This window comes from Monodelphis domestica, chromosome 8 (assembly GCF_027887165.1).
Source record: "Monodelphis domestica isolate mMonDom1 chromosome 8, mMonDom1.pri, whole genome shotgun sequence".
Classification (NCBI taxonomy): Eukaryota; Metazoa; Chordata; class Mammalia; order Didelphimorphia; family Didelphidae; genus Monodelphis; species Monodelphis domestica.
In genome coordinates this window covers 64,099,546-64,124,756 of record NC_077234.1, presented here as the reverse complement: position 1 = coordinate 64,124,756, position 25,211 = coordinate 64,099,546, and the positions used below count along the sequence as shown (strand labels likewise).

At 37.3% G+C, this 25,211-nt stretch overlaps 1 protein-coding gene, 1 long non-coding RNA gene and 1 pseudogene across 17 annotated transcripts in view; 1 reads left to right on the top strand and 2 right to left on the bottom strand.

The window, feature by feature from the left end:
* LOC103096175 (uncharacterized) overlaps positions 1–12,162 on the top strand; it is a 62,196-nt gene extending 50,034 nt beyond the window's left edge. The window contains exon 5 of the long non-coding RNA XR_008913928.1: positions 11,565–12,162. This is a non-coding gene — a long non-coding RNA (uncharacterized LOC103096175). The remainder of the gene's footprint in view (positions 1–11,564) is intronic.
* Positions 10,018–25,211, bottom strand: part of DOCK10 (dedicator of cytokinesis 10) — a 375,674-nt gene continuing 360,480 nt past the window's right edge. For 8 of the 16 annotated variants that reach the window (XM_056807144.1, XM_056807148.1, XM_056807156.1 and 5 more), the window contains 6 exons: positions 21,544–21,754; positions 19,658–19,848; positions 17,055–17,155; positions 16,677–16,815; positions 14,215–14,290; positions 10,018–10,814 (listed from right to left, as the gene is read on the bottom strand). In XM_056807144.1, the coding sequence (XP_056663122.1) occupies positions 10,753–10,814; positions 14,215–14,290; positions 16,677–16,815; positions 17,055–17,155; positions 19,658–19,848; positions 21,544–21,754 (780 nt within the window). In that variant the 3' untranslated portion in view covers positions 10,018–10,752. The remainder of the gene's footprint in view (positions 10,815–14,214; positions 14,291–16,676; positions 16,816–17,054; positions 17,156–19,657; positions 19,849–21,543; positions 21,755–25,211) is intronic. The other 8 variants (XM_056807150.1, XM_001374045.4, XM_056807155.1 and 5 more) reach the window with 1 other exon arrangement.
* LOC130455800 (ADP/ATP translocase 3-like) lies at positions 14,297–16,669 on the bottom strand (annotated as a pseudogene).

The following is a 25,211-nucleotide window of genomic DNA, read 5'->3' as shown; positions in this document are numbered from 1 at the left end:
TATGATGGGGAATGCTATTTACCTCCAGAGAAAGAACTATCAGAGTCATCTTTCACATCACTGTATTTATGGTTTTATTTTGGGGTTTTGGTTATGTGTGAGTTTGCTCTTACAACAATGACCAATATGGAATTGTGTTTTGCATGACAATAAAAAAATGAAAAAATGAAAAAAAATTAGTCTTTGAGAAGTGACTACATTACTTAGAAGTTAGGTGACTTGCTTAGGATCACACAGTCAATCTGTGTTAGGTATGACTTGAATTCATGTCTGCATTTAACAAATGTTCATTTAATTCAACTAGCTTAATAACAATCTCCCTATCTTACAGTTACAGACTACAACTCTAATCCCCATCAGCTGTTTTGACGGCCAGAAATTGCTTATGGCAAAGCTGCATCCCTGCTATAAAAACCAATTAAAAACACATGACATATTGCTGGAGGCCAGTAATGCTATCTTGGTATGTGGTGTTCCATACTTCTATCATTGCTATGCCAGGGAGAAGTATTCTTGGCTTCTTTGGGAACACTCTAAAAAATAGTTTTCTCTTGCCCCTGGAATTTGCCTAATAGCTGTACAATGACTGACTAATGGACCAGTCTGACACCCTGTGGTCAACTTATGCATCTCTTGAAATTCTTCTTGAGCACTTTTCTCCATCTTTGATACTCCTCTCCTGGAAGCCAGCCCAAGAGAAAATAGGACCCTTGAAATAGTTATATTTCATACTACACACTCCTAACTCCTGTCTACATCTAAGTGGTTTTTTACAGCTGTCCTGAGGCATGTTCCTACAAGGCAACAAAAGTCTTTCATTCCCATTTCTGTTCCTTTACTCCATTTTCTATTGATCTGCGGCACTGAAACTTCCTCTTGTTCTCTATATACCATTAGCCTACTTTGCTTGAGGATGATTTTTCTAATTCTCTAATTTTGGCATGAGAATTGTCAATGCATCCTTTGCTGTGGGCTTACATTTTTGTCTTCCATTCTCCCATTTCATCCTTGCTCTAAATTCCTTTCACAAGAATTCTTTATATATAACTACTATGCTGTGAAGCAACTCAGAAAACCATTTCATTATGCATAAAGAAAGTTGCTTGATGAATCAAGAAATAGTCAGCTCAGCATTTCCAAGAACATGAAGCAGCTCAATGGTTCTCCCATTTTGACCTTGAAACTTCCTTCCTTTTCAAATGTGCTAACCAAAAAGCAGTCACAGAACCACAGCATTTGAGAACCTTAATGACCCTCCATGACTCTTTTAGATCAAATGCCAAAGGAATCCTCACTGAAAAGTGAATGTTCAGCTTCTTCTTGAAGACCTTCATGGAGGGAGAACCCACCACTTCTCCAGGCAATCCTTTACACTTGAGAACAGTTTTAATTGTGCCAACTTTTTTTTTTCTCATGTTACCCAGTGATCTTGGTTTTGCTGCATGGGGCAATTCTTCAATCTTTTCTCCAAGCAGAGGTGTGCTGGAGTCAGCTCAAACCAGCTCACCAAATCCTCAGTATGAGTATTTCTGAGATGCAAATCAGTAAATACTAAAGTCAGGGCTGGTTTCAGCGTTTTCTTGATTATCTCGATTTAAGAAAGTGATGGAGAAAATGGTGATAATGAAGAGTTAACTTAAAAGTCTTTCTTGCCTTTTTTTTCTTGAAGAGTTGATTGTTAAACATCTGTCAATAAATCTGTGAGCCCAAGTTCTATCTCCCCTGTAAAGACTTTCCTTTTTGTTTTTCATTATTATTCCAAATGTTTACAAATTCAAACAAAACAAATCCTTCCATATATAAAGAAAAAGAAGATAGTACACAATGAAATCATAGAACTCCTATATGTTTAGCTTACTTTTCTTCATGTCTATGTAATAGATCTTGTCCACCAGTATCTCCCCTCTTTCCTCACATCACATAGGATATCATCATGGAGGCTGACATGTTCATTTAAATTAAGTCTTTCACGTTTTATCTTTTTGTTCACTTTATGGCAGTGATATTCTCAGTTTATTCTTCTAGTATTAGTTTTATGGTTGTGTATAACGTTCTCTTGATTCATTATCTTGTATAGTTCTTTCCAGGATTAAAAAAACCCAGTCTGAACCCAATCTGAAAAAGTCTATGGACGCCTTTTTGTAATGTGTTTAAATGTATAAAATAAAATATAAAGAAGTACAAAGGAGGATATCATAATAAAATATAGTTATATAGGTCTAAACATATGTGTATATATGTATACATATACACACATATGTAAGTACTTTGTAAACTATGGAGTTTTATATAAATGTAAAAGTTGTTAATAGTAGTCATTCCTTGCCAAAAAAAGTATATTAAAATATATATGTATATACATATCACAAATTCACAGACCTTTGTTTAAGAATCCCTGCTCTAGGATCTAACCTTTTTTTTCGCTACTCCCACTGAAACTATGCCACATCCTTCCATATTCTTCTTTATTAGATTATTAGCTCTTTGAGGGCAAGAACTATATTTTTTATTTTTATATCCTTAGCTTTCCAAAACACTTTGATATAGTAGGCAATAAATGATAATAAAAGGGTTTATAGATAGCATAGTGGATAGAGAACCAGGTTTGGAGTCAGGAGAACTGGGTTAAAAGCTAGACTCAGACACCTCCTTCCTAGTTGTGTGACTGTGGACAAGTCACTTAACCGTATTTGCTTAGCTTAGTTACTAGGCTAGAAAGTAAAGATTTGAAATAACAATAAACATATATATATATGTACATACATATATATATGTTCTTTAGTTAGCATATATCTTCTATATGATGGCAACATGTTCTAATTTTATTTTCATATACATAGTTTTACATATGTACATCTAGATATATTTGTATATGCCTTTAAAGTTTTCAAAGTACTTTTACATGTATTTTAGCTTATTTGATACTTACAAAATTCCTTTGAGGTAGATACTATTATTTTATTCATTTTATAGATGAGGAGACAGGCTGAGAAGTTAAATAGCCTGTCCAGATTCACACAGCTCACAATGTCTAGGGTGAGATTTGAATTCATGTCTTCCTGACTCTCAACTATAGCACTCTATCTACTACACCAAGATTCTGATTATATTATTGAATTATTTAGTTTCTGCCCCCTCATTTTACAGATGAAGAAGCCAAGGCCCAGACCCAAAGGGGGCAATTTTTAAGGATTTTGTAGAAAAAGGGTACTTTTGATGGAGGCTGGCAGTAGGCAATGAGGGGCAGTAATAGGAATAGGACCCTCATACTCTGATCTCACCAGGTAACACTTGTTAAACATCAACTGAAAAACTAGTTTCAGCACTAATCAAGCATGATTAGTAGAATCTGAATTGCTGATCAGTTATCCATTCTGTTGCATCAGTCCCCTGTATTGGATCTGTAATGCTCTATCCTTGGCATCAGCTTTGTTCCATATTTACTTCAGTTCTGAACTGCCAGGTATTATTCATTACCTAGCGTGGTCTGCCAATGTACTGCATCCCGGGCCCCATCCCATCTTTGGGGAAAAAGCACTCCAGAAGGATAGTCAAACCTCTCCCACACTGACAAATGATGGGGGGGGGATAAGGGACATGCGCATCAAGGAGTCTGGGATTCCAGAAGGATCCCCCAAACCTGCACATGCTCCTTATTCCCTTGACCTACATGTCAAACTCCAAAACACATCTCACCTGAATATGGCCATTCCTATTTTCCAAGGTCTTTGGGAAAGGAGGAGATTTCTCTGGAATGGAAGATGGCTAGCCCCCAGACCCTAATAAATATGCCAATTCTGATCCATGGATGGGTGGAGCTGCTATTCCACACTGAGGGGTTGCTACTCCAAACCTGCTGCTGCCATTCTGTTATTGGGTTATTCCATTAGCTCCAAGGGCTACTTCATCAGCTCCAGGGTTCCTACTCAACATTTGGAGCTGCTACTCAGCACCAGGATAGCTGCTATTCTATCAACTCCAGAGCTTCTATTCCATACCTGGAGAGTGGATATATTCTATCAGCTTCCAGAGAGCCTACTCTAACTAACTTTTGGCCCAATCCATCAGCCTTAAGGCTGTCTGATTAGCTCCCAGGCTATTCCACCAGCTATGAGCCTATTTCACCACCATAAACCTCCTCTTCTTCAAATAAAATCCTTTTCTTTCTTCCAACAGAATGGAGTTTGAGCCTCCCATTCTTGGGGTAACACCATGCCATAAACTTGGGTGTATTTCTCCCACAACCCTTTGATGTCCGTGTTATCTCTTCTTGTTGTCCAGTTATTTAAGTCATGTCTGACTTTTTGTGACCCCATTTGAATATTTTTTTGAAAAGATAATGGACCGCCCTGCCATTTCCTTCTCCAGCTCATTTCGAAGATGAGAAAACTGAGGCAAATAAGGGTAAGCAACTTGCTTGTGCCCAGAGTCACACAGCTACTGTATGAAGCTGCTTTTGAACTCAGATGATTCATGTCTTCCTGTCTCTAGGTCCAACACCTTACTGTGCTGCCTAGATGCCCCATATTATTTCTTAGGGTTAATGATTTTCCATATTATCTCCCTTCTGATTTTTTTTTTATCTGGGGCAAGTCAGTGAAGCTTCTGAGTGGTAGGATACCTGTAAGTATGGTTCATAGAGAGGAGTTGGGGCTGTAGGAGTTTTCCATTTCTTCTGAGGCTTCTATTCCCTTTTGGTACAGTCACAATATGAGGTCGCCATTGTATTGAAAATAGGAGTGGCACTGCTTGCCAAGTCTGGCTGCCTGAGGTTTACTCACTGGCTGCTTCTTTTTAATGATTTCATTTTTTTCCTTTGGAATTTGAGCAGCATAACATTTCAGTGTCTTGTCAGTTCCATGGATGGAAACAGAAGCAGCCATTTTATTCTATTACTCAGATGAAACAAATCAGAAGATAAAGAGCTTTTTATTGGAGTTGGGCACTTGTCTCAGTTCTATCAGAGGTGAAGGGGGTGTGCAATTATCTCTAATGACTGCCACTGCTGGCATGTTCATGCCAGAAGGATGGAATGGAAGTTAGCATGATATTACATAATTCTAACAACAGTCTTTCAGTTTTTTCAGTCATGCTATATTTTGAAGTACCTAAGGTACCCCTTCCTTAGGCGCTCGTTTTCACAGGTCATCCCCAGAAAGGCTACCACAGGCTAAAATTACATTGAAGATTTGTATCCACTCAAAAAGCAAATCTTCAGTGCTCTCGCCAGTGGGCTTATGTGACCAGTCAATCAGAAGACACAGTGCAGAGTAAAGGCATTTGGCCTAAGAAAAAGTACAGTGTCACCATCAACCTGGCGCACTTTGTCCCAGAACATTCTAGCAGAGGGAAGAACAGACCCCTCAAAGGAACACTTATGGAAGGGTAGAAATATAGGGAATATGGAGACACACACTTGGATGGAAAGTTTGGGCTTCTGACCCTACAGGGCCACCAGAGTCTTCTGGGGATGTCAATAGTCATGCTTTCTGAGTCTCTTCCTCGCTGCTATAACAAGGATGGGCACTCAAACAGAGCATCTTTGCTATTGTTTCCCCACCTAGGAGCTTGCTTCTGGGAGACTTGTGAGGACAGGCAAACAGTGGAGGGAGCTAAGTAGTGCAGAAGATTAAAGCATAGGAGTTAGAATCAGGAAGCCCCGAGTTAAGTCCTGCCTCAGTCATTTATTAGGTAGCTCTGTGTTCCTGGCCACAAGTCACCTCACTTCTGTTTCAGTTCCCTCATCTGTAAAATAGGGACAACAATAGGATGTACCTTTCAAATTTATTGTGAGGAGCACATGAGATAAGAGTTGTAAAGCACTTTGTAAACTTTATAGAGCTACATAAATGCTAGCTGTTACCAGTATTGTTACTGTTACTAAAGGGGAGTACTTTGGAGAGATATCACAGCATGTGTAATCATTCGATAATTGGTTCTGGTCAGCTAAACGTGAAATGAACAAAAGATTCTGTTAACCTGAGCACTCAAAAATGACTAAATCGAACAATAAGTATTTATTAAGTTATTTATTTTATTGTTTTTAAATTTATTACTTTTAAAATTCTATTTTACTTTTTTACTTTTTACTCTATTACTATTTATTTTTAAATTTTATTTATTTACTATTTATTATTTTTATTACTATTTACTTTTTAATTTTATTTATTTGTTTACTATTTTTATTACTATTGACTATTATTATTACATTGATTACTTTGTGCCAGGTACCATGCTAAGCACTGGGTATACAAAAAAAGTCAAAAGACAGTTTCTACCAAACAGAGTCCAGAACCTCAGCCATTTCTCCCTTTGGCTGGACTCTGATGGACTGACCCCTTGTTGATGGTTTCTAGTAAGATACAAATTCTGAGGGGAGGAGCTTTGAGCCTTCTCTTCTCAAAGGCCACGTGGATCCATGAAAATCAGTCATGGCTCTTTGCCTATATTTGGTGTTTGCACGTTTGTTCTAAGTGAAGGAAATGAATTTGTAAGCTTTGAACTTGTGAGTGCAAAGAGTCAAGAGAATGAGCTTTTCAGATCAGAAGAATGACAGAGATGAAGTTTCCCTAGACTTTAGCAAAGCATTTCATAAAATTCTTCATGCTATCCTTGGGGAAAAGAAGGAACTCTAGAGGCCCAAAGATAGTGTAATTCGATGGTCTCAGAGATAGTTAAGTATCTGGGTCCAAAAGACAAGCAATCAGTAAGAGTTGGATACCATCTTGGAAAGGCACCTGGAGTAAGGTGTCTGTGCTTGGTTGGCCCTGTGTCGTTTCACATTCTCATCTATGACTTGGTTAAAGGCATAAATGTAATAATCAGAAAATTGGCTTCTTTTTCTGAATATAAGAAATCCCCCGAGAGTCATATTTCAGTTAGGGGCTTCATGTAATCAAAGATACAGTTTTAAGAGTGGCTAACACACTAAATGCCAGTAAGGATTCAGAAAGATTTCCTTGGGCTAGGACATGATACCAAGTAGAATGAGCCAAAATTTTATAGGGGTAAATGTGAAATCTTACACTGGTTCAAAGGGCAACTTCAACTACTTGAAGTACAAGAAAGAGGAGGTATTTAGATTTGGGTTAAAAAAAAAAAACAAAATCAAAACACCCCTCACCTTCCATCTTTGAATCAATACTGTATATTGGTTCAAAGACAGAAGAGTGGTAAGGGTGAGGCAATGGGGGCTAAGTGACTTGCCCAGGGTCACACAGCTAAGAAGTGTCTGAGGCTCTCAATTCACCGAATCACCTAGCTGCTCCCAGAGCTGGGGGTCTGAATGGATTGCAAGCTCAGTATGAAGTGTGATATGTTGACAATAAAAGATAATGAAGTGTTAGGCTCCATTAAGAAGAATTGCATCTAGAAATAAAGGAGTTCTGATACAGTTGCCCTGGTCAGACCACATTTGGCATATTATATTTAGTTTTTGTCTGCCATATTTTTGAATGACAATGATAAGGTAGGGGTCAAAGGAGGGCAGTGAAAGGTTTTGAGTTCATGCCAGGGAAGGATTGGTTGAAGCAACTAGAAATAATCTGGCAAAGGTAAGACTGGGTGTGTGCGGGAGGGTGAGGGGGAGAAGGGTAGGAATGATAATTCTGTTCAAGTGCTTGAAGGGTTGGCATGAAAAAAAAAAGATTAAATTTATTCAGTTTACTCTCAGAAGGCAGAAATAGGAGCAGTGGATAGAAGGGTGAAAAGGAATAACTTCCAATCTGTTGGGGCTATCCACAGGTGAAATGGGCTGCCCCAGCATGTGTTGGCTCTCCAATACTGGAAGTCTTCAGTCAAAGGCTAGGTGAGCAGGTATGTTGGAGAAGGGATTATGTTATAGATATGGGTTGGACTAAATGGTCACTGAGGTCCCTTCCAACTCATATTCTGTTAGTCTGTAATTACCTTGACATTTAGAAGGATCTGTTGGTTAAAATTTATTATTGACATATGTTGGAGAAGGAATAATATGGGATTCCTAGTGGAAAATAGTTTGATGGACTCAAAGAATATAGATACTGGAAATAACCTTAAAGATTACTCAGCCCAATCCCTTCACTTTATGCATGAAGAAACCAAACTCCCTAGGATCTTGCCCAAGCTTTAGCTACACCTAGAACCCAGATCTTTTAAATTTATGTTAAATCCACTTTTCACTAGATTATCCTTTTTCCTAAGCTTTTTTAGAAAATGTGTTTTCATTTCCCAAAGGCTCATGGGAATCACTCCAATTTTCATTCCTGTGTCCAATCCCTCAAACATGTGAATAATATAATGAGATGATAATTCATCAACCTGCAAACGCTGTGAAATTCTTCTGTAACAAAACATTTGGGGACTGGAGACTAACACTTTGGAAATAATTCCTCTCCTCAGCTGAGCATGATTGAGTGGCTCTGTACACACAGAAAGATGTTTGCTGCCATCCTGCCTCTTTCAAGATCAAAAAATCTTAACAGAAATATGCTTGGTCTGACCCTCCTTATGTCATTTTCCAAATGACTGGGAGAATACATTACTTCAAGTATGTAAATGTTATGACAGGGAAATCACGTATATAGTCAATAGACTTTGATTGCTAAGATCAAGATCACCAAAGTGATGACAAAGATTACAATTGACTAACTAGAAAGCTGGAGGTTCGAAACCTGGAAGCATGTTGGGGAAGGGGAAGGTACCTGGAGAGATGTAGGAATGAATGAATAAACATAGCTGGGCTATATGGTCTAAGAAGACAATCTAGAGTTTAGTCTTAGCTTAATGCTTCTCTGGATGAATTTAATCAAGTGATGTGGAGAATTAGGAAAATGTTTGGGTTTCCAGTTTTTCCACTTAGAAAATTGGTAGAATTTTCTTTCATTGCTCCTCAAAAATAGAGTTTGAGGTGTCATTAATTCTAACAAAATTCTTTGTGTTTCTTGGAGAAAGATGATATGTGACAAGAAAATAGTAAAGTTATAAACTAAAAATCCAAGCAATCTTAGTTCATTTTTCACTTCTATACATAGTTTTCCTGGGCTAACATCCCATGGGCATTTGCAGTAGGGATGTATAGAGATGAGCTAGGTTAAAGAATGTAGAAGGATTAAAAGGGGGTAAAAAAATTGGACCAAGTAACTGTAATCACATATGCAAAAGACAATCTTATGGAGATTGACTTAGGAAAATGGTCAGTATATGTTATGTGGAAAAGAAGTTTATCACCTTCTGTCCTCCGCCTTTAAAGTAGATTAAAATTGGGATCATATATGGAAACCCCTCTCCCCAGCAAACACATTTTGGGACACATTTTGAACAAGAACATGGACTGCCTGTAGGGATCCTTTAAGACTGTCAGTCACACTTGAAGAACTCTTTCCTTGGATGATGCTATCTGTCCTGTGACAAGAGTTAAAGATATTTTGTGTGTATGTACAAGACAGCACTTTCTGTCTCTGAGTTGCTTAGGATGAGTGAGTCTGAACCTAGGACCTTTGAAATTTCTTCCAGCTCTAGATTTATGGGCATACAACCTTGCTACTAGCTCCATGAGGCCCTACCTGATCCCTGTTCCCCAATCCCAACCACCAGAGACTCTCCGTTCAAAATTGCCTCAAATTTATTTTGTATCTATTCCCATGTGCTGTCTCCCTGTAGAATATAAGCTCTAAGAGAGCCTGGATTTCCCCTTCCCTTTCTCTCCCCCCTTTTCTTCCTTCGTTCCTTTGTTCCTTCGTTCCTTCCCTCCTCTCTCTCTTTCTTCTTTTCTTTCATATTTGTATTTTCTGTACATAGCACAGTATCTAGAGCATTTTTTATATTTAATAAATACTTTTTGATGATTTGGTAGATTGCTGTCAGGAAGACACTCTAATTGACTTCTAGAAGAACTCTGAAGCAGAGATATGTTATAATTCCTTGTTCTTGCCTCTGTTGATTGGTTCAGGGGATTAGTGATGGGTAGGGGGCAGCTAAAGTACTTTGCCTGAATTTCTAATAAAGTTCTGTTGGCCCCAACCTGAAGAGGAAAAAAGCTGAAAATTATGTATTTTTTTATTTCTATTAACAAAAAAAAATATACCACATTCATTTCATATCTCATTGCTTCTAAGAGCATATGTTACAATAAAAGAACTCAACAAGCTTCAAAGATTAGCCTTTATCAACACTTTTGTACACATACACAAATATTTTAATATACTGGTATCTCAAAGGTTATTCATATAATTTTAGTATTGTCATAAGTATGAACTAAAAAGTCTCTTTTGTTCAAGTTTGTAAAAATGACATATTTTACACATCTTCTATTTACACTTGAAATGTGCTTCAATGTTACAAAACACCCACATTGACCTTTAAAATAGGTATACTAGGACTTGGTATTAGATCTATTCTCACAGCAAACTTCCTGCTTGCTGCTGAGCTATACATCTATTGGAAATTTATAGCATATATCCAGCCTGGCTTCATAAACATTGTTCAGTAACAAAAACAAAACAAAACAAAACAAAATAAAACTCATAGGAAATGTGCAAATACTGGAGTTGGCAAAATTCTCAAGCTAGCAATGTAAAAAAACAATATATTAACAACATGACGACTTAGAATAAATTAAAACCATCTTTCTCTCGCCAGTTTCAAGGCATCCTACAGGATCAGCTCAAAGACCCCAAAGTCCTCTTGAGATGGAAGTCTGACTAAGGGTGTAGCTGGCATCAAATTTCGGTACTGGGTGAAGGCAAGGTTGTCTGTGGGGGGTTACTTGTCCTATTAATTACACGAGTATAAGTTCGCTCCAATCCTTGCTTTGATGGGTCCTCCTTGTATGTAATCTTTAAGAGAAACATCAAGTCAGAAAATTATTGTCAATATTTCATCCATATTTAAAAATGAGAAATTTACGTGCTGAGGTTTTAAAATATGCTTAACAGAGAACTCTTCATGACTCATCTTATGAAAGGCAATTCTGTGGATTTTTAATCTAAGCACAAATTCTGGTAATAATAGCACAATTTGAAGAGAGAGCTCTGTAACCAGCAGGTCCTTCAATCATGGATGCACCAGACATTATTAAGAGATTACTTGCATTTGATTTTCTGTAATTTTACACTGCCATGAAAGCTTACATTTCATTTATTCCAGTTCTCTGTGGTGAAAAGAGAGACAGCTGAAATTTCAATTAATTGTCGATGCTGTTGGAAAAATAATAGCCAACATTTTTCTCTCCTGGGCTTTACCTTCTAAAAATTTGAAATATAACCAATGCTCTTCTAACAGACCAGATATGAATTGCATCTTTTAATATTAAGTCAAGTTAGTCATTGTAAAAATAACCTTAAATGTGTTTTCATGCTGAAAAGATTATAGGGAGACTATCTTGAATATCCTTCCAGTGTCAGAAATGTCATCCCCTTCCACTGCCCTCCCCCCATCACTCTGATTTCTTTATTAAAGTTATATCATTAGAGATTAGATTCTAGCACTCTTCAATCATGGTGAAGTTGCTAAAGTAGGGGGTGGCATATGCAATCACTTTGTTATGAAATGTAAATGTATGTCTTTTGTGTTTCATTTACTTTCAGGCTTTAAGGGAACCATTTGAGAAGTAATATGACAATGGATTGGAAATGACCATTGGACCTGGAGTCAGAGGGACCTGGGTTCAAGGCCTGGTTTTGTTACTTACTGGATGTGAGACCAAGGGCAAATTATTTCCCAGCTCTCAACCTCAGCTTTTACCTTTGTAGTCTGAAAGCCTTGAAGTGGAAGACCGCTAGATCTTTTCTCACTTTAAACACATAGTCTTAAAATTCACTTTACCTTCAAAGGATTATACATACATTTTCATTTTATGTATGTATGCATATATGGAACTTTGCATCCAGAAGAAGCGTACAACTACAACGATTAAAAGAACCAAAGCCTATGATTAACCAGAAGTTTTGCCTAAAAACAATGGCAGAGAAATGGGCAATACTAAACATTCAATGTTATGGATCAGAATAGGAAAGAACTAGTTTTTACCTTCTCCAGGCTTAGATTGATACCAATGACGATGGCTGAATTGTTTTTTTCAGTTTAAAATAAACCTAAATGAACAACTCAGAGCATCACATTTACTATAAAGAATCATGGACATAGAGCTCTATGAGGTATTAAAAATCATTTACTCCAAACTCAGTTTCAAAGAGGTGAAGTGATTTTTCTGAGGTCACCCAGTGGCAGATAAAGGTCTTTGTTTTCTTTTTCTAGCTATGATCTTAGAATTCCCCATTCTCGTGGATAGGAACAATGGGATATGGCATAAGTCTCTGTCCTTGATTGATAACATCTTTCTACAAGGAAACAAAACCCAGATTGAAAAAATAGGATATTTGACCTTGGAATCTTGTAAAGGAAGGATTTTCTTTTGGTTATTCTTAGAAGCACTGAGGGTTCTGCCCTATCTGCAAATGTATTTATAGAATGTCTTGAACTCTTAGACTTGGAAGGGATCTTAGAGATCATCTAGTTCAACTTCTACCAAATGTGCTGATCTTCTGTATAATACCCCTAACAAGAAGCTATTTAGCTTTTGTTTGAATCTCTTCAACACTGTGGAATTCACTACTTAATAATTCAGCCCACTCCATTTCTAGATAGTTTTAATTATAAAATAGTTTTTCCTTAAAATTAAAAATTTCCTCCTGTAACTTTAATCTATTTATCTTAATCCTGCCATCTTAGATCACATATAGAGTGTCTAATCTATTTTCCAAATATGACATTTTTAATTATTTTGTTATTTTTCAGTTATTTCATTCATGTCCAACTAGTTGTGCCCCTCCACCCCCTTTGGGATTTTCTTGGCAAAGATACTGGAGTGGTTTGCTATTTCATTCTTTAGCTCATTTAACAGATGAGGACACTGAAGCAAAAAGGGTGAAGTGACTTACCCAAGGTCACACAGTCATTAAGTATCTGAGAACAGATTAAAACTCAGAAAGATAAGTCTTCCATATTCTTAGTCCATTGCCCTACCTACCTGCTCTTTTAATTATTTTAGAGAAAGCTATATAGAAACCATAGGAATTTTCTTTTCTAGGTTAAACATCCTTGATTCTATCAACTATTAGTATGACATGGGTTTCAGTATCATTACTTTCTTAGATGCACTCTTGCTTTCCACTGTTGCTCTTAAATATGGTGTTCAGAACCAAAACTAGTACTCCAGGTCGGGTCTGATGAGAAGCAAGCCTAGAAAAACCTTCCTTGATTCAGACACTAGTGTTCCTGTAATGTAGCCCATGATCAAATTATATTTCTTGGTAGCCATGTTATTATGTCTACTTATACTAAAATTGCCATCAATTAAAATTTCTAGGTCTTTTTTTTACATGAACTTTTCCCTTCCCCATGTTGATATATATGATTAAAAACAAAACAAAACTAAGTGCAAAAGTCTACAGTTAAATGTCACCCTCTTTATTTGGCCCATTGTTATAGCCTTTTAATATCATTTTGGAGCAGATTCTCTCATCTAAGATATCCCACAGCTTTGCATATGATGAAAACTTGGTAAACAGGCATCAATGTCCTTGTTCAAATCAGTGTTAAAATTTTTGATGAATAATAGAGCTATGCAACACACTCCCACCCAGGGTAATACCCAACTATTGATATATGTTCGTTATGTCCAGTGATTCCACCAGTTATGAATTGAGCTGACTATATAACTCTCTCTTTTTTATGTCTTGTCCACAAGGATACCATGAAAAATTGCCATATGCTTTGCTAATAGTTAGCTATACTGTGTCTACAGGAGTCTCTTGATCTACCAGCCCTTAATGCTATAGATGAATGGGATGAGATTAATCTATAATATATTATTGGTTTTGGTAGTAATAACAACAATGATACAGAGAAAGACAAACTCTCCTTTGTGTAAATGCTATATATTAGTTGAATTATTTGACCCACATCACAGATTGAAGACATCTCAGATAGATAAAAGTACTCTTGTGGTTGTATAGGTCAGTAGTAGGATTTCTGACAAATGGGATTTTTTTTCTCTTATAAAACTTTAGAGGGTACTTTGTGGGGCTGGAATAAGCAAATGGGGGCTTATTTGCCATTTATACTAATCACTAATGAGCTCAAGAAGAGACAAAACATTCTTGGAAAGGGAAACTTAGCAAGATATAGCAACGAGAAAGACAAAAGACATAGAGACATAAGAAAAAGAAAACATACCACTTTTGCTTACAGTACTGAGGGAAATGTTAGACATAGAAGAACAGAAGCTGTATAAACAGGGACCATGACAGAGCTGTCAGGAAAGAAAAAAGAAAAAAAATAGTGTTCCAAATTGTATTTTCAAAGGTGGCGCCCATGATTGAAAACAATGTCATTGCTTTCTTAACATTGGCCAACTGTCAGGCTCATTTCTCTTACCCACAAAAGTGAAAGAAAAGAAGTGAAACATATACTGGGCCTTTTAATTCTCTCTTTTCCATTCCTAATTCTTTTTCTTTATCACATATTTCTAGTAAATGACTTCTAAAAATAATGCCCATCCTTCATTCAAGATCTAGTTCTTTTTTTTTTTTTTGGATAATCTATTTGTTACATTGATTCTTGGAATATTCTCTGCATTTATTGTTTTTGCAGCAGAATGTCCAATAAAAGTTTTAAATACCACATATTCAGCTGTGTGAAATATAGACATCTCTATAGTGCTTAAGTATAAATAGTGGAAAAAACTTAAAAGTACTGAAACCCAAATTTATGGTCCTACAAAAACTAGATGGTCTAAACTGATCTTTCTCCTGTTACCCAGGGTAACTGTTATTTTGCCCAAACTAACAGAGTAAGAAGACTGTCATCAATTCTACTCATGTGAAAAATGGATCACAATAAATGAATCCCTTTCTCTAAGAGTTTTTCTTGATTCCTCTCCAAACATGACCTAGTCTGGATAAAAAAGACAACAGGAATTTCTTGAATGTCAGTGGCTTAAAATGCTAAGTACAGTCAAGTACTCTGGATAATCTATATCACTGTTTCCATTGTTAGCTAAGAGGTACTACCATTACTTTCTTCCATTCATTATACAGGACAAGCATGAAAACTCTATCCATGCCTCTGAGAAGAGGAGATGAGGAATCCCTGAGAAAAGCTTTGCCACCCACATCTTTGGCAATCTTCCTCCAACAGTCTCTTGACCCAGTATATGTGGTATCAGTTTCTTTGTGCCCAGACTTTTTTTCATTACTCCAGATCTTACTATATCAAAGGGATAGGAGATCACATCTACTCTAACAGTCACTGATTGTGCAGTCGTCCAACTTAATCACAATATGGATACTTTTAAGATGGGAGCCTTTAAAGATAATAACACTGTACACATACTGACACACTGTGATCATGATATAAGCCCCAAATTCCATCACACGTGGTGATTTTTGCAAGACAGTTTCCTCAATTCTCTTTTGGTGCCAGATTTCCCAACATTAGCTGCCAAGGGAATTCTCAGAAAATCCAAGGTGTAAGTAAAGCTGAGACAAGTGGCTCCAGCTGTACCACCAGAGGCAAGATTAATAGTAAATTATCTCTAAAGCTGTGTGCCTGCTTGTCCACTCCTCCCCCAAACCCTGGCTGATGCTTATCCTTAAAGGCAAAGTTAAAGTCCTGGGTACTGAAATATCTGATGACATTTGCTAAGTCATATCCTGCCAGAAGGAAAGCACCTGATGTTTCTTTGGAGTTGAGACTATAAAAGCCATTATCCCTTATCAGCTGCAATTTGCTTATTTGCATGCAGCAAAAGTCCCTGCAGCAGTAGTCTGACTCTTTTGGTGAGAGCCATCACTGCTGGGGAGACTGCAGCTGTGACTCACTGGCCAAGAAGTCTTTGATGGAGGAGATGGCTTACTTCATCATGGTTACAGAGAGGGATGAAATCCCAAGAATGTGATCTCAAACAGGCATAGAACCCAAACCCGCAATACTCTCCTGGGAAGTGCCAATCAGATAAAAATGGAAATGGAAATATTTAACAAAATACCTAAAAATACAATAAAACAGAAAGTTGGAATCTACCATTTTCTAAGGTAATATGGCACCCACAGGGATCTTTATGTATAGCTTAATGGCCCCCATTTCTATCTGAGTTTGACCCTGATTCAGCAGAAACTTTCTTGTTCAGTGGTTGGCTTCTGTAGGGACATAATTAGGCCAGTAGGAATCAAGCTCTAAATCCTAGTGCTCTTTGTTTCTATCTTCTTGATCAGTGGCGTTATCCCCTATTTATCCTAATGGGGAGAAACCATGCATAACAGGTTGTGGAGGACTGGGGAAATGGAAAAAAAGGAAGAAATATGCTTAGATCCCCCTAGGGGGATACGATCTGCTCTGGGAAGTTCTCACTACTGTGGCTTGCTCAGGAAATGGCAACATCCCTCTCACATATTACTCTTTCCCATTTGGAGGGTCATTTTGAGACAGTAGGTGTTCTGCCTGGAGGAAGGGAGCAACTGAGTGTACATCTGATAGTTAAGTTAGGGACAGGTTGAATTATTTAGTAGCAAGGTGATCTCCCTGTGTCTGCTTCTTACCCTGGGCTTAAAGTTAACCAGATCAGTCACCCCTCCATTTAAACTTCCATGAAGCTTTTTAGCTTAGAATTTATAAGGAAGGAAAGAAAACTCACTCACCTGTTCATTCATGATTGTGGAGAGTTCACTGAGCATGTCCTTGTAATGAGACTTCATTTCTTCCTGATACTCCAGCTGGTCCTCTTTAATGAGGCGCTCATTAACATCGAGGGCATGCCCACATGCATCTGCAAATTGCCTTTGGTGATAGAAGTAAACAGATTAAAACCCGATCTAAAATGTATTGATAGACGAAAGAGTGGTGCTATTATTGAATGTGAACCACCTTCTGTGAGGGCTTTTGAATGGCCTTCCATTACACACACACACACACACACACACACACACACACACAAGATATTCCCTAAGTCACATTTTATTGGCTTGCCTTTCCCCCCTCCCCCCAAAAAAGAGGGTTCTAAGCAATAAAATGTTTACCTGAAAATTTCCTTCAGAAGCTTTACTTGGTTGTCAGGATATTTCTTTGCATTTGTTTCTTCAAGGAAAGCTCTGGCATAAGCCATAGGCCCTGCATTTACCTGTTAGGAAGAATGGTTTTAAGGTGTTGGATGTCAATCAATTAATCATTCAAGAATTGATTAAGGCCATTCTTCCATTGCCATCTATGGAACGACTAACCATCCTTCATGGCCAAGCTCAAGTCCCACCTTTTCTGGGAAGTCTCACTTGACCACTGTAGCTCAGATAGATCAATCAATCATCAAATATTTATCAACTGCTTCCATGAAACTACAATGAATGTAACAATAGCTCTTCTCAAGGAGCTGACATTCTAATAGATGAGACAAGTCCGTGTTAAAGTCTATACTGAATGAATACAAAGAGAATAAATACAAGCTAGTTGGAGGGAGGAGAACATTATTAATTGTGTGGACCACTAAAGGCTTCATGTTGAAGGAGATACATGAGCCGTGTCTTGAAGGAAGAGAGGGATTCTATGACGTGGATCTGAGAAGGAAATACATTCTAGACAAATTCTAGACATGGGCGACAACCAAAGCAAAGGTGTAGGAACGGATAGGAAACAGAGGACTATGTATGAGGCCAGTTTGGATGGACAGTAAGATGTGAGAAGGGAAGTAATATATAAGTAGGACTGTAGAGAGATCAGACAGTTTTTGAAGGATTTTAAAAGCTAAAGGGAAAAACGTTTATTCTGGCAGTATTAGGAAGCCTTTGGAATTTGAGTAGAGCACGGTCAGATTTTCCCTCAAAGAAAATCACTGGTAGCAGCTGTGGTAGACAAATTAACGACATGGAGATATTAGCAAGAGTTTAGGCAAAGAGGTATGAAGGTTTGATCTAGGGTGGTGGCTATCCAAATGGAGAGAAGTGGTCAGTTATGAGAGTTGTTATGGATGGAGAAATGATAAGATGTGGCAATTGGCTGAATATGTGGGATAAAGAAGATAGAGGAGTGGAGGACCATACTGAGGCTGTAAGCCTAGGAGAATGGGATAATGATGGAGGGAAGTGAAAAAGATTGATGAGTTTTGAGGGAAAGAATGAGCTCTGTTATAGACATGTTGAGTTTGAGATGCCTTAAGGAGAATATAAGCTCCTTGAAGACAGGGACTGTTTTTTTTTTTTTAAGTAATTATGTCTCCAGCACCTAGGACAGAACCTTGTACACAGGAGACATGGAAATATTTGCTGAACTAAATTGAAAAATGGAATTTTGAAGCAACTAAAAATGTGTTAAGGAGCAGCTGGGTAGCTCAGTGGATTGAGAGCCAGGCCTAGAGATGGGAGGTCCTAGGTTCAAGTCTGGCCTCAGACACTTCCCAGCTGTGTGACCCTGGGCAAGTCACTTAACTAACCCCATTGCCTAGCCCTTACCACTCTTCTGCCTTAGAGCCAATACACAGTATTGATTCTAAGAAGGAAGGTAAGGGTTTAAAAAAAGGTATTATAAAAAATTACATTTTTCCTCATGACCAAAAAATTTCCAGAAATTTCACATCTTCATATCAGACTGAGGCCTTGAGTCATCAGAGCCTAACAGTTTCTGATGCATACTTATTGATTGATTGATCAATGAACAGGCTAACATAATTTGAACAACTGAATTTGTTTTAGTTGTTTATGGAATAAGGTACATATGGGTGAAGGCATATGTATGTTCCTGTGTACGTGTACTTTTATGGCTGGACATGCACTGAAATTCATTTGTAATGAACAAGGGTTTAATCCTGAGTTGTACCCTGCATTTTGCCCTGAAAAAGTTTCTGTTCCAAAATTTTATTTTAGCCCTTGAAAAAGCATTTTCTTTTTTTAAAAGTTTTTTATTATTGATGCTTTGTTTTTAATGTTGCCCATATTTCCTGAGTCATTTTTAAACAACCCTTTCCTTCTGTCTTAGAATCAATACTGTGTGTAAGTTCTAAGGCAGAAAAGTAGAACGTCTAGGTAATGGGGGTTAAGTGACTTGTCCAGGGTCACACAGATGGGAAGTGTCTGAGGCCAGATTTGAACCTAGGACCACTGAGCCACCTAGTTGCCTCCAGTCATTTCTTATAACAATTTAAAAAATAGCAAAATGATAATACATGTATTATCTAGATCAAATTGCTTGCCAACTCCAGGAGGAAAAAGCTAAGGAAAGGAAGGAAGAGAGGGAAACAATTTGGATCATATAACTTCAGAAAACTTCTGTGGAAATTTGTTCTTACATGTAATTGGTAAAATAAAATAACTTAATAATAATAATAATAATCATAGGAACAAGAGAATAAAAGACCTCTCAGATAGATGCAGCACTACCAAGTCAAACTAAGTGTGACAGAGGTTGTCACTAGAGAAAAAGTGCCAGGCTGAAGAGTATGTGAAATTGATCACCTAGATGGGGGTTTTGGGGGGGAGCCCCTGGGGCACGCACGGGGATGCAGTTCACTGGCGACAACATTTTAAAACCCACAAGAAACAAATTTGTCACTACTGAACTCAGAATTAGAGCATATTACTGGGCAACAGCTAGAAAAAGAATTGGGAAATATGGAAATTGCCGAAAAAAAAGTTACCTTCACGCTGACACTCCCTTGGAGTTTGAGTTGTAGCCTGATCATGTCTACTTCTTCCATTGTACAAAGCTGATTAAGCTCAGAAACCTTCTTGGCCATCTCATCAATGGCGACCTCAATGGGGTTCAGTTCAGTGCTTGACTGGCTTATGACTTGGATTCTTTTCTTCACATAGGGGAACAGATGGCTTGCTAGACAAAGGAAATTAAAGGACATTTAAAGGATCAGGGCAGAGACAGGTGGAAGAAGCCTCAGAATTCTGCACAGCTTCTCACTCACTATACTTATCACTTTCTGTCTTGTAGCCTAGCAATTCCAAGAATCCCAGAATCCCACTTAGAGGGGATCTGAGACACTGTCTGGTCTAAGCTTCGACTGACAAATGGTCATCCAGCCTTTGCTTGCAAACCTCCAGTAAGAGTGAACTGGCTACTTCTTGAACCCATTCCATTTTTGCTTTGCTCTAATTATTAGGACATTTTCCTATTATTAAGCCTAAAATTTGCACTTGCTTATTTGCAACTTCCATGCACTACTCCTTTCTGTTCTCTAATGTTCAGCAGAGAAAATCTGATCCTACTTTCACATAAGAAATTTGAAAATAGCTCTAATGTTCCCCCCATCCCACTCTGTTCTTTTCTAGGTTAAATATTTTCAGCTTCCTCAAGCAATTTGACAAGAAGACTTTCATTTTCAATAGATGGAATTTGAACTAGGTGCTCCAAGTCAAGATCTGTATTCTTTCTCCTAAAAAGTCAGGCAGCAAGGTACTGCAGTGGTTAGAATGCAGGACTTGGAATTGGGTAGACATGAGTTCAAATCCTGATTTAAATACTAATTGTGTCACCATGGGCAAGCCATTTAACCTTATGGTGCCTCATTTTTTAGTATACAAAATGGGGATAATAATAGCACTAATTCACAAGATTTATGTGACGGTCAATGGAGATAATTTCTAAAAAACATTCTGCAAACCATAAGGCGTTATAGTTATTATTATATAATATTTCCTTGGATATAATGTACTCCATTAATATTTAATGACAGAATCTTAAAGATTTTCTTGCCCAACCCCATCATTTTACTGATGAGGAAACAGAGCCAAAAGACTTGCCAAGAGTCACCAAGATATGAGAGCACAAAAGGTGCTCTTGGAGTCTTGGGATTTTGAAAATCAGTGCCATTCTGGTTCCCAGATTTAGCAGCTCTGTTGATATTTTTATTTGCCACTGCTCCCTATGATTCATGAGAAAGAAATGAGAATGTAAGCTTCCTGAGGGCAATGACTTTTGTTCTTTCTTCGTCTCCCCAATATCTAGCAGAGTACTTAGAATATGAACAATTAAAAAATGCTTGTTGAATATGATTGAATTAAATTAAAGACAAATAACTGTCTACACCCTTCTCCTTCTGGCTGTTGAACAGTCAGTCAGTCAGTAAACCAGCTTATATTAAGCATTTTCTATGTTCTAGGCACTATACCAAGAATTGAGGATACATTCTAATGGGAGAGACAACATAGAAATAGCTAGATCCCTACAAAGTATATAGAATAGATGGATGGTAATTTGAAAGGAAAAGACACTGGGGAGAAGGAGGCACAGAGAGAGGCATCCTGTAGAAAGTGGGATCTGTGCTAAATTTTGGGAGGAAGCCAGAGGAGCTAAGAGTTAGAGGCAATGAAGGAAAGCATTCTAGGCAGTGGGGACAGCCTATGCAATGATGGGAGATGGAGTGCTGAGTTCAAGGTGACAACAATATGGGTCATCAAGTCAGTCCATCTTTCCCCTTCTACCTGTTAATCCCAGGCATTGAGAACTGTTTGGCTCAGAGCCAGCATAAAAATCTGGCCTTTGATGAGGACCTTTTGCCACACTTGTACATACTTGTGAGTATCGTTCTCCTCTTGCACTGCTCCTCAACCCCACCATGTTTCTTGCCCGACAGCGTAAATGGTGTTTCAAAGACAAAACGGTTGATGTTGTGATGCATTTCAAAATCTGTTTTTCGATCTTCAACTTCCTTCTCTTCAAAGTAAGGTGTGACATAGGTCACCTGGATGTAGGCATATTTGGAATCCAAGTCCTTCGGGTTGACCTGTAGGAACACCATTACCTGCAGTGAAAAACTGACATACTGATATATTTTGATAGGTCTTCTATTTATTTATTTAAAAACCCTTACCTCTTATCTTAGAATCAATATGGTTCCAAGGCAGAGAAACAGTAAGGACTAGGCTATAGGGGTTAAGTGACTTATCCAGAGTCACACAGCTAAGAATCATAACAATGAGAACATAGATCTACTAAGTAGGCATATTTAAGTCAGTATTTATTAGGATATAATATAATGTAATATGATATAATATAACATAATGTAATGTACTATCCTATATTATAACATAATATAATACAATAAAATACAATACAATATACTATACTATAATATGACATGACATGACATAATATAACATAACATAATATAATACTACCAACTTTTTGAGGAAAGGGCAGATAGATTTTAGATTGGTCAATGAATAACCTATCTGTATTACCTATTATATTGCCATTTATTGCTAATAATACCTTACATTCATATAGGATGCAGCATATAGGATCAACATTTTTAGAACAATATTTTGTAACAGGGATCTTTTAATTGACATGAGATTTTAGTCAGGGATTGGAAATGGAACAATTCTAATGTGTAAGTCACATCATTCATAGGGTTGTGGTGAAATTCCAATGAGGTAAGGTATATAAAGTGTTTAACAAAACTTAAAGCACTTTGTAAATTTTGATTGTATTCGGAATATTGTCTACCTTCTTAACTAGATTGGAAGCAATTTAAAGACAAAGCTTTCCTCCCATGTATGCTGATGACAATTTTGCATATAGCAGAAACCCCCTCAAATTGTATAGGAGTCAGCAACAACAACAAAATTCCAAAGAAAAAAGAAGAGAAAGAAAGCAAAATGGATGTCTTATGAAGTTTTACAAATGGTGAGGAATGAAGGAAAGCAAAAGGTAAAGGAGAAAGGGAAAGATATACTCAGCAGAATGCAGACTTCCATAGAAGAGCATGGAGAGAGAAGAAACCTCTCTCAAATATGCAATGGAAAGAAATAGAAGAAAACAACAGTATAGGAAAGGTAAGAGATTTCTTCAAGAAAATTAGAGATATCAAGGGAACATGTGTCATGCAAAAATGAGCATGATAAAAGAGAAAAATGGTAGGGACTTAACAGAAGTAGAAGAGATTAAAAAGAGGTAGCACGAATATACATTAGAACTATACAGGAAAGACCTTAACATCATTTAACTATCACATCATGATTGTGTGGCTATTCATCTAGAGTCAGATATGTTGGATAATAAAGTCAATTGGGTCTTAGGAAGCATTATTAACAATAAGTGTAGTTGAGATGACAGAATTCTAGTTTAGCTATTTAAAATCTTAAAAGTTGATTCTCTTTAACTGCTCATTAATCTAGAAAATTTGGAAAACTCAGCAGTGGTCAGTGAATTGGAAAAGATCAGTTTATATCCAAGTCCTAAAGAATGGAAATGTCAAAGAATGTTCAAATTACTGAACAATTGTGCCCACTCACATGTCAACAAAGGTAAGCTTAACAGTCTGCAAGCTAGGTTTCAGTAAAATGGAAATTGAGAACTATTAGGAGTGCCAAATGGTTTTTGAAGAGGTTGAAGAACTAATGACCAAATTGCCAATATTTCTGGATTATGGAGAAATCAAGGGAGTTCTAGAAAAACATCTGTTTCTCTTCATTGCCTATACTAAGACCTTTGACTGTGTGGATCATCAAAAAATGTGGCAAGTCCTCAAAGAGATGGGAGTGCCAGATTATCTTTATTGTTTCCTATGTGGGTCAAGAGCAACACTTAGAATAAAACATAGAACAATTAATTGGTTTAAGATTGGAAAAGTATGGCAAGGCTATATAATGTCACTTTATTTATTTAATTTATATGCAGTCATATGACATGCCAATCTGGATGAATCAAAAGACAGAATTAGGATTTCTGGGAGACATCAACAATCTCAGATATGTAGATGATACTACTCTGTTGGCAGAAAGTGAAGAATTAAAAAGCCTCTTGATGGAAGTGAAAGAGAAAAGTGTAAAAGTGGGCTTGAAGTTTAACATAAGAAACAAACAAACAAAAAACCAAAACTAAGGTCATGGGAACTGATCCCATCACTTCCTGGAAAATAGAGGGAGAAAAAATGGAAGCAGTGTCAGATTTTATATTCTTTGGCTCAAAGATCAGTGCAGCTGGCCACTGCAGATATGAAACTAAAAAATGCCTGCTCCTTTGAAGGAAAAGTCATGGCAAATGTGGACAACATACCAAAAAGAAGAGACATTATTTTGCCTACAAAGGTCTATATAGTCAACGTTCTAGGAGCAATGTATGGCTCTGAGAGTTGGACTATAAGGAAATCTGGGCATCATAGAGTCAACACTTTTGAATTATGGAGAAGGTTTTTTGAGAGTTCCTTGAGCAAAAAAAGAGATCAAATCAATCAATACCTAAAAAAATAAATAAATTCAGACGATTCGTTAGGTCAAATCCTGAAGCTGAAGCATAAATACTCTGAATATGCAATAAGATAGGATTCACTGAAAAAGACCCCAATGTTCAGAAAGATTAAAAGCAAAAGGAGAAGGAGATGGCAAAGGATGAGATGAATTGATAGTGTCATGGAAGCAATGAACATTAGCACAGACAGACTTTAGGAGATAGTGGAAGACAGAAGGACCTGGCTTGCTGTGTGGTGCATAAGTAAAGGATAAGTAAAATTTAACTGTTAGGGAAATATGAGGACTCATAGAGTCAAATATAACTGAATGACTGAACAACAATAAAAATTCTAGTTGTATGAGTGATGTATATATTTAATGAAATAACTAGTATATTTTTGTGAATACATATATGTATATATATAATTTTCAATTTCGCTGGTTCCATTCTTTCCTCTGGTATGAATCACGTACATGGTGAATTCACTAACCTTCTGTATTAGTGTCAATAACAGCGTCAACTGTGTCAAACAAGTGGCAAGGCAGTAGAATTCCCTGAGACAATGCCAGAACACTGTGCTTTGCTTCTTTTCAAGTGATGGATTTGGAGTTACAGGACCTGCTTTTCAGTCCCAGCTCTGTAATGTGCTATTCTGTCACTGATGTTGGAGAGTCCCTTCACATCTCTGAGCCGCTTTGTTTCCCAACTCTAAAATGAAGGAGTTTAGCTAAATGGTTTCTGAGATGGCTTCAGTTTGAATTCTATGATCCTATGTGATTTCTAAGGTCTCTCTAACTCTAAATGCTAGGATCTTATGAATGTCACGAGAAATAATAATGACAGCTATCTTTATATAATACTTTAAGGTTTGCAAAGTATTTTACAACTATTATCTCAGTTTATCCTCAAAACCATCCTGGAAGATAGTTGCCATTTTTATTCCCCTTTTGCAGAGGAAATTGCAAGAGACAGGGGTTATGTGTCTTGTCCAGGATCCCACAGCTAGT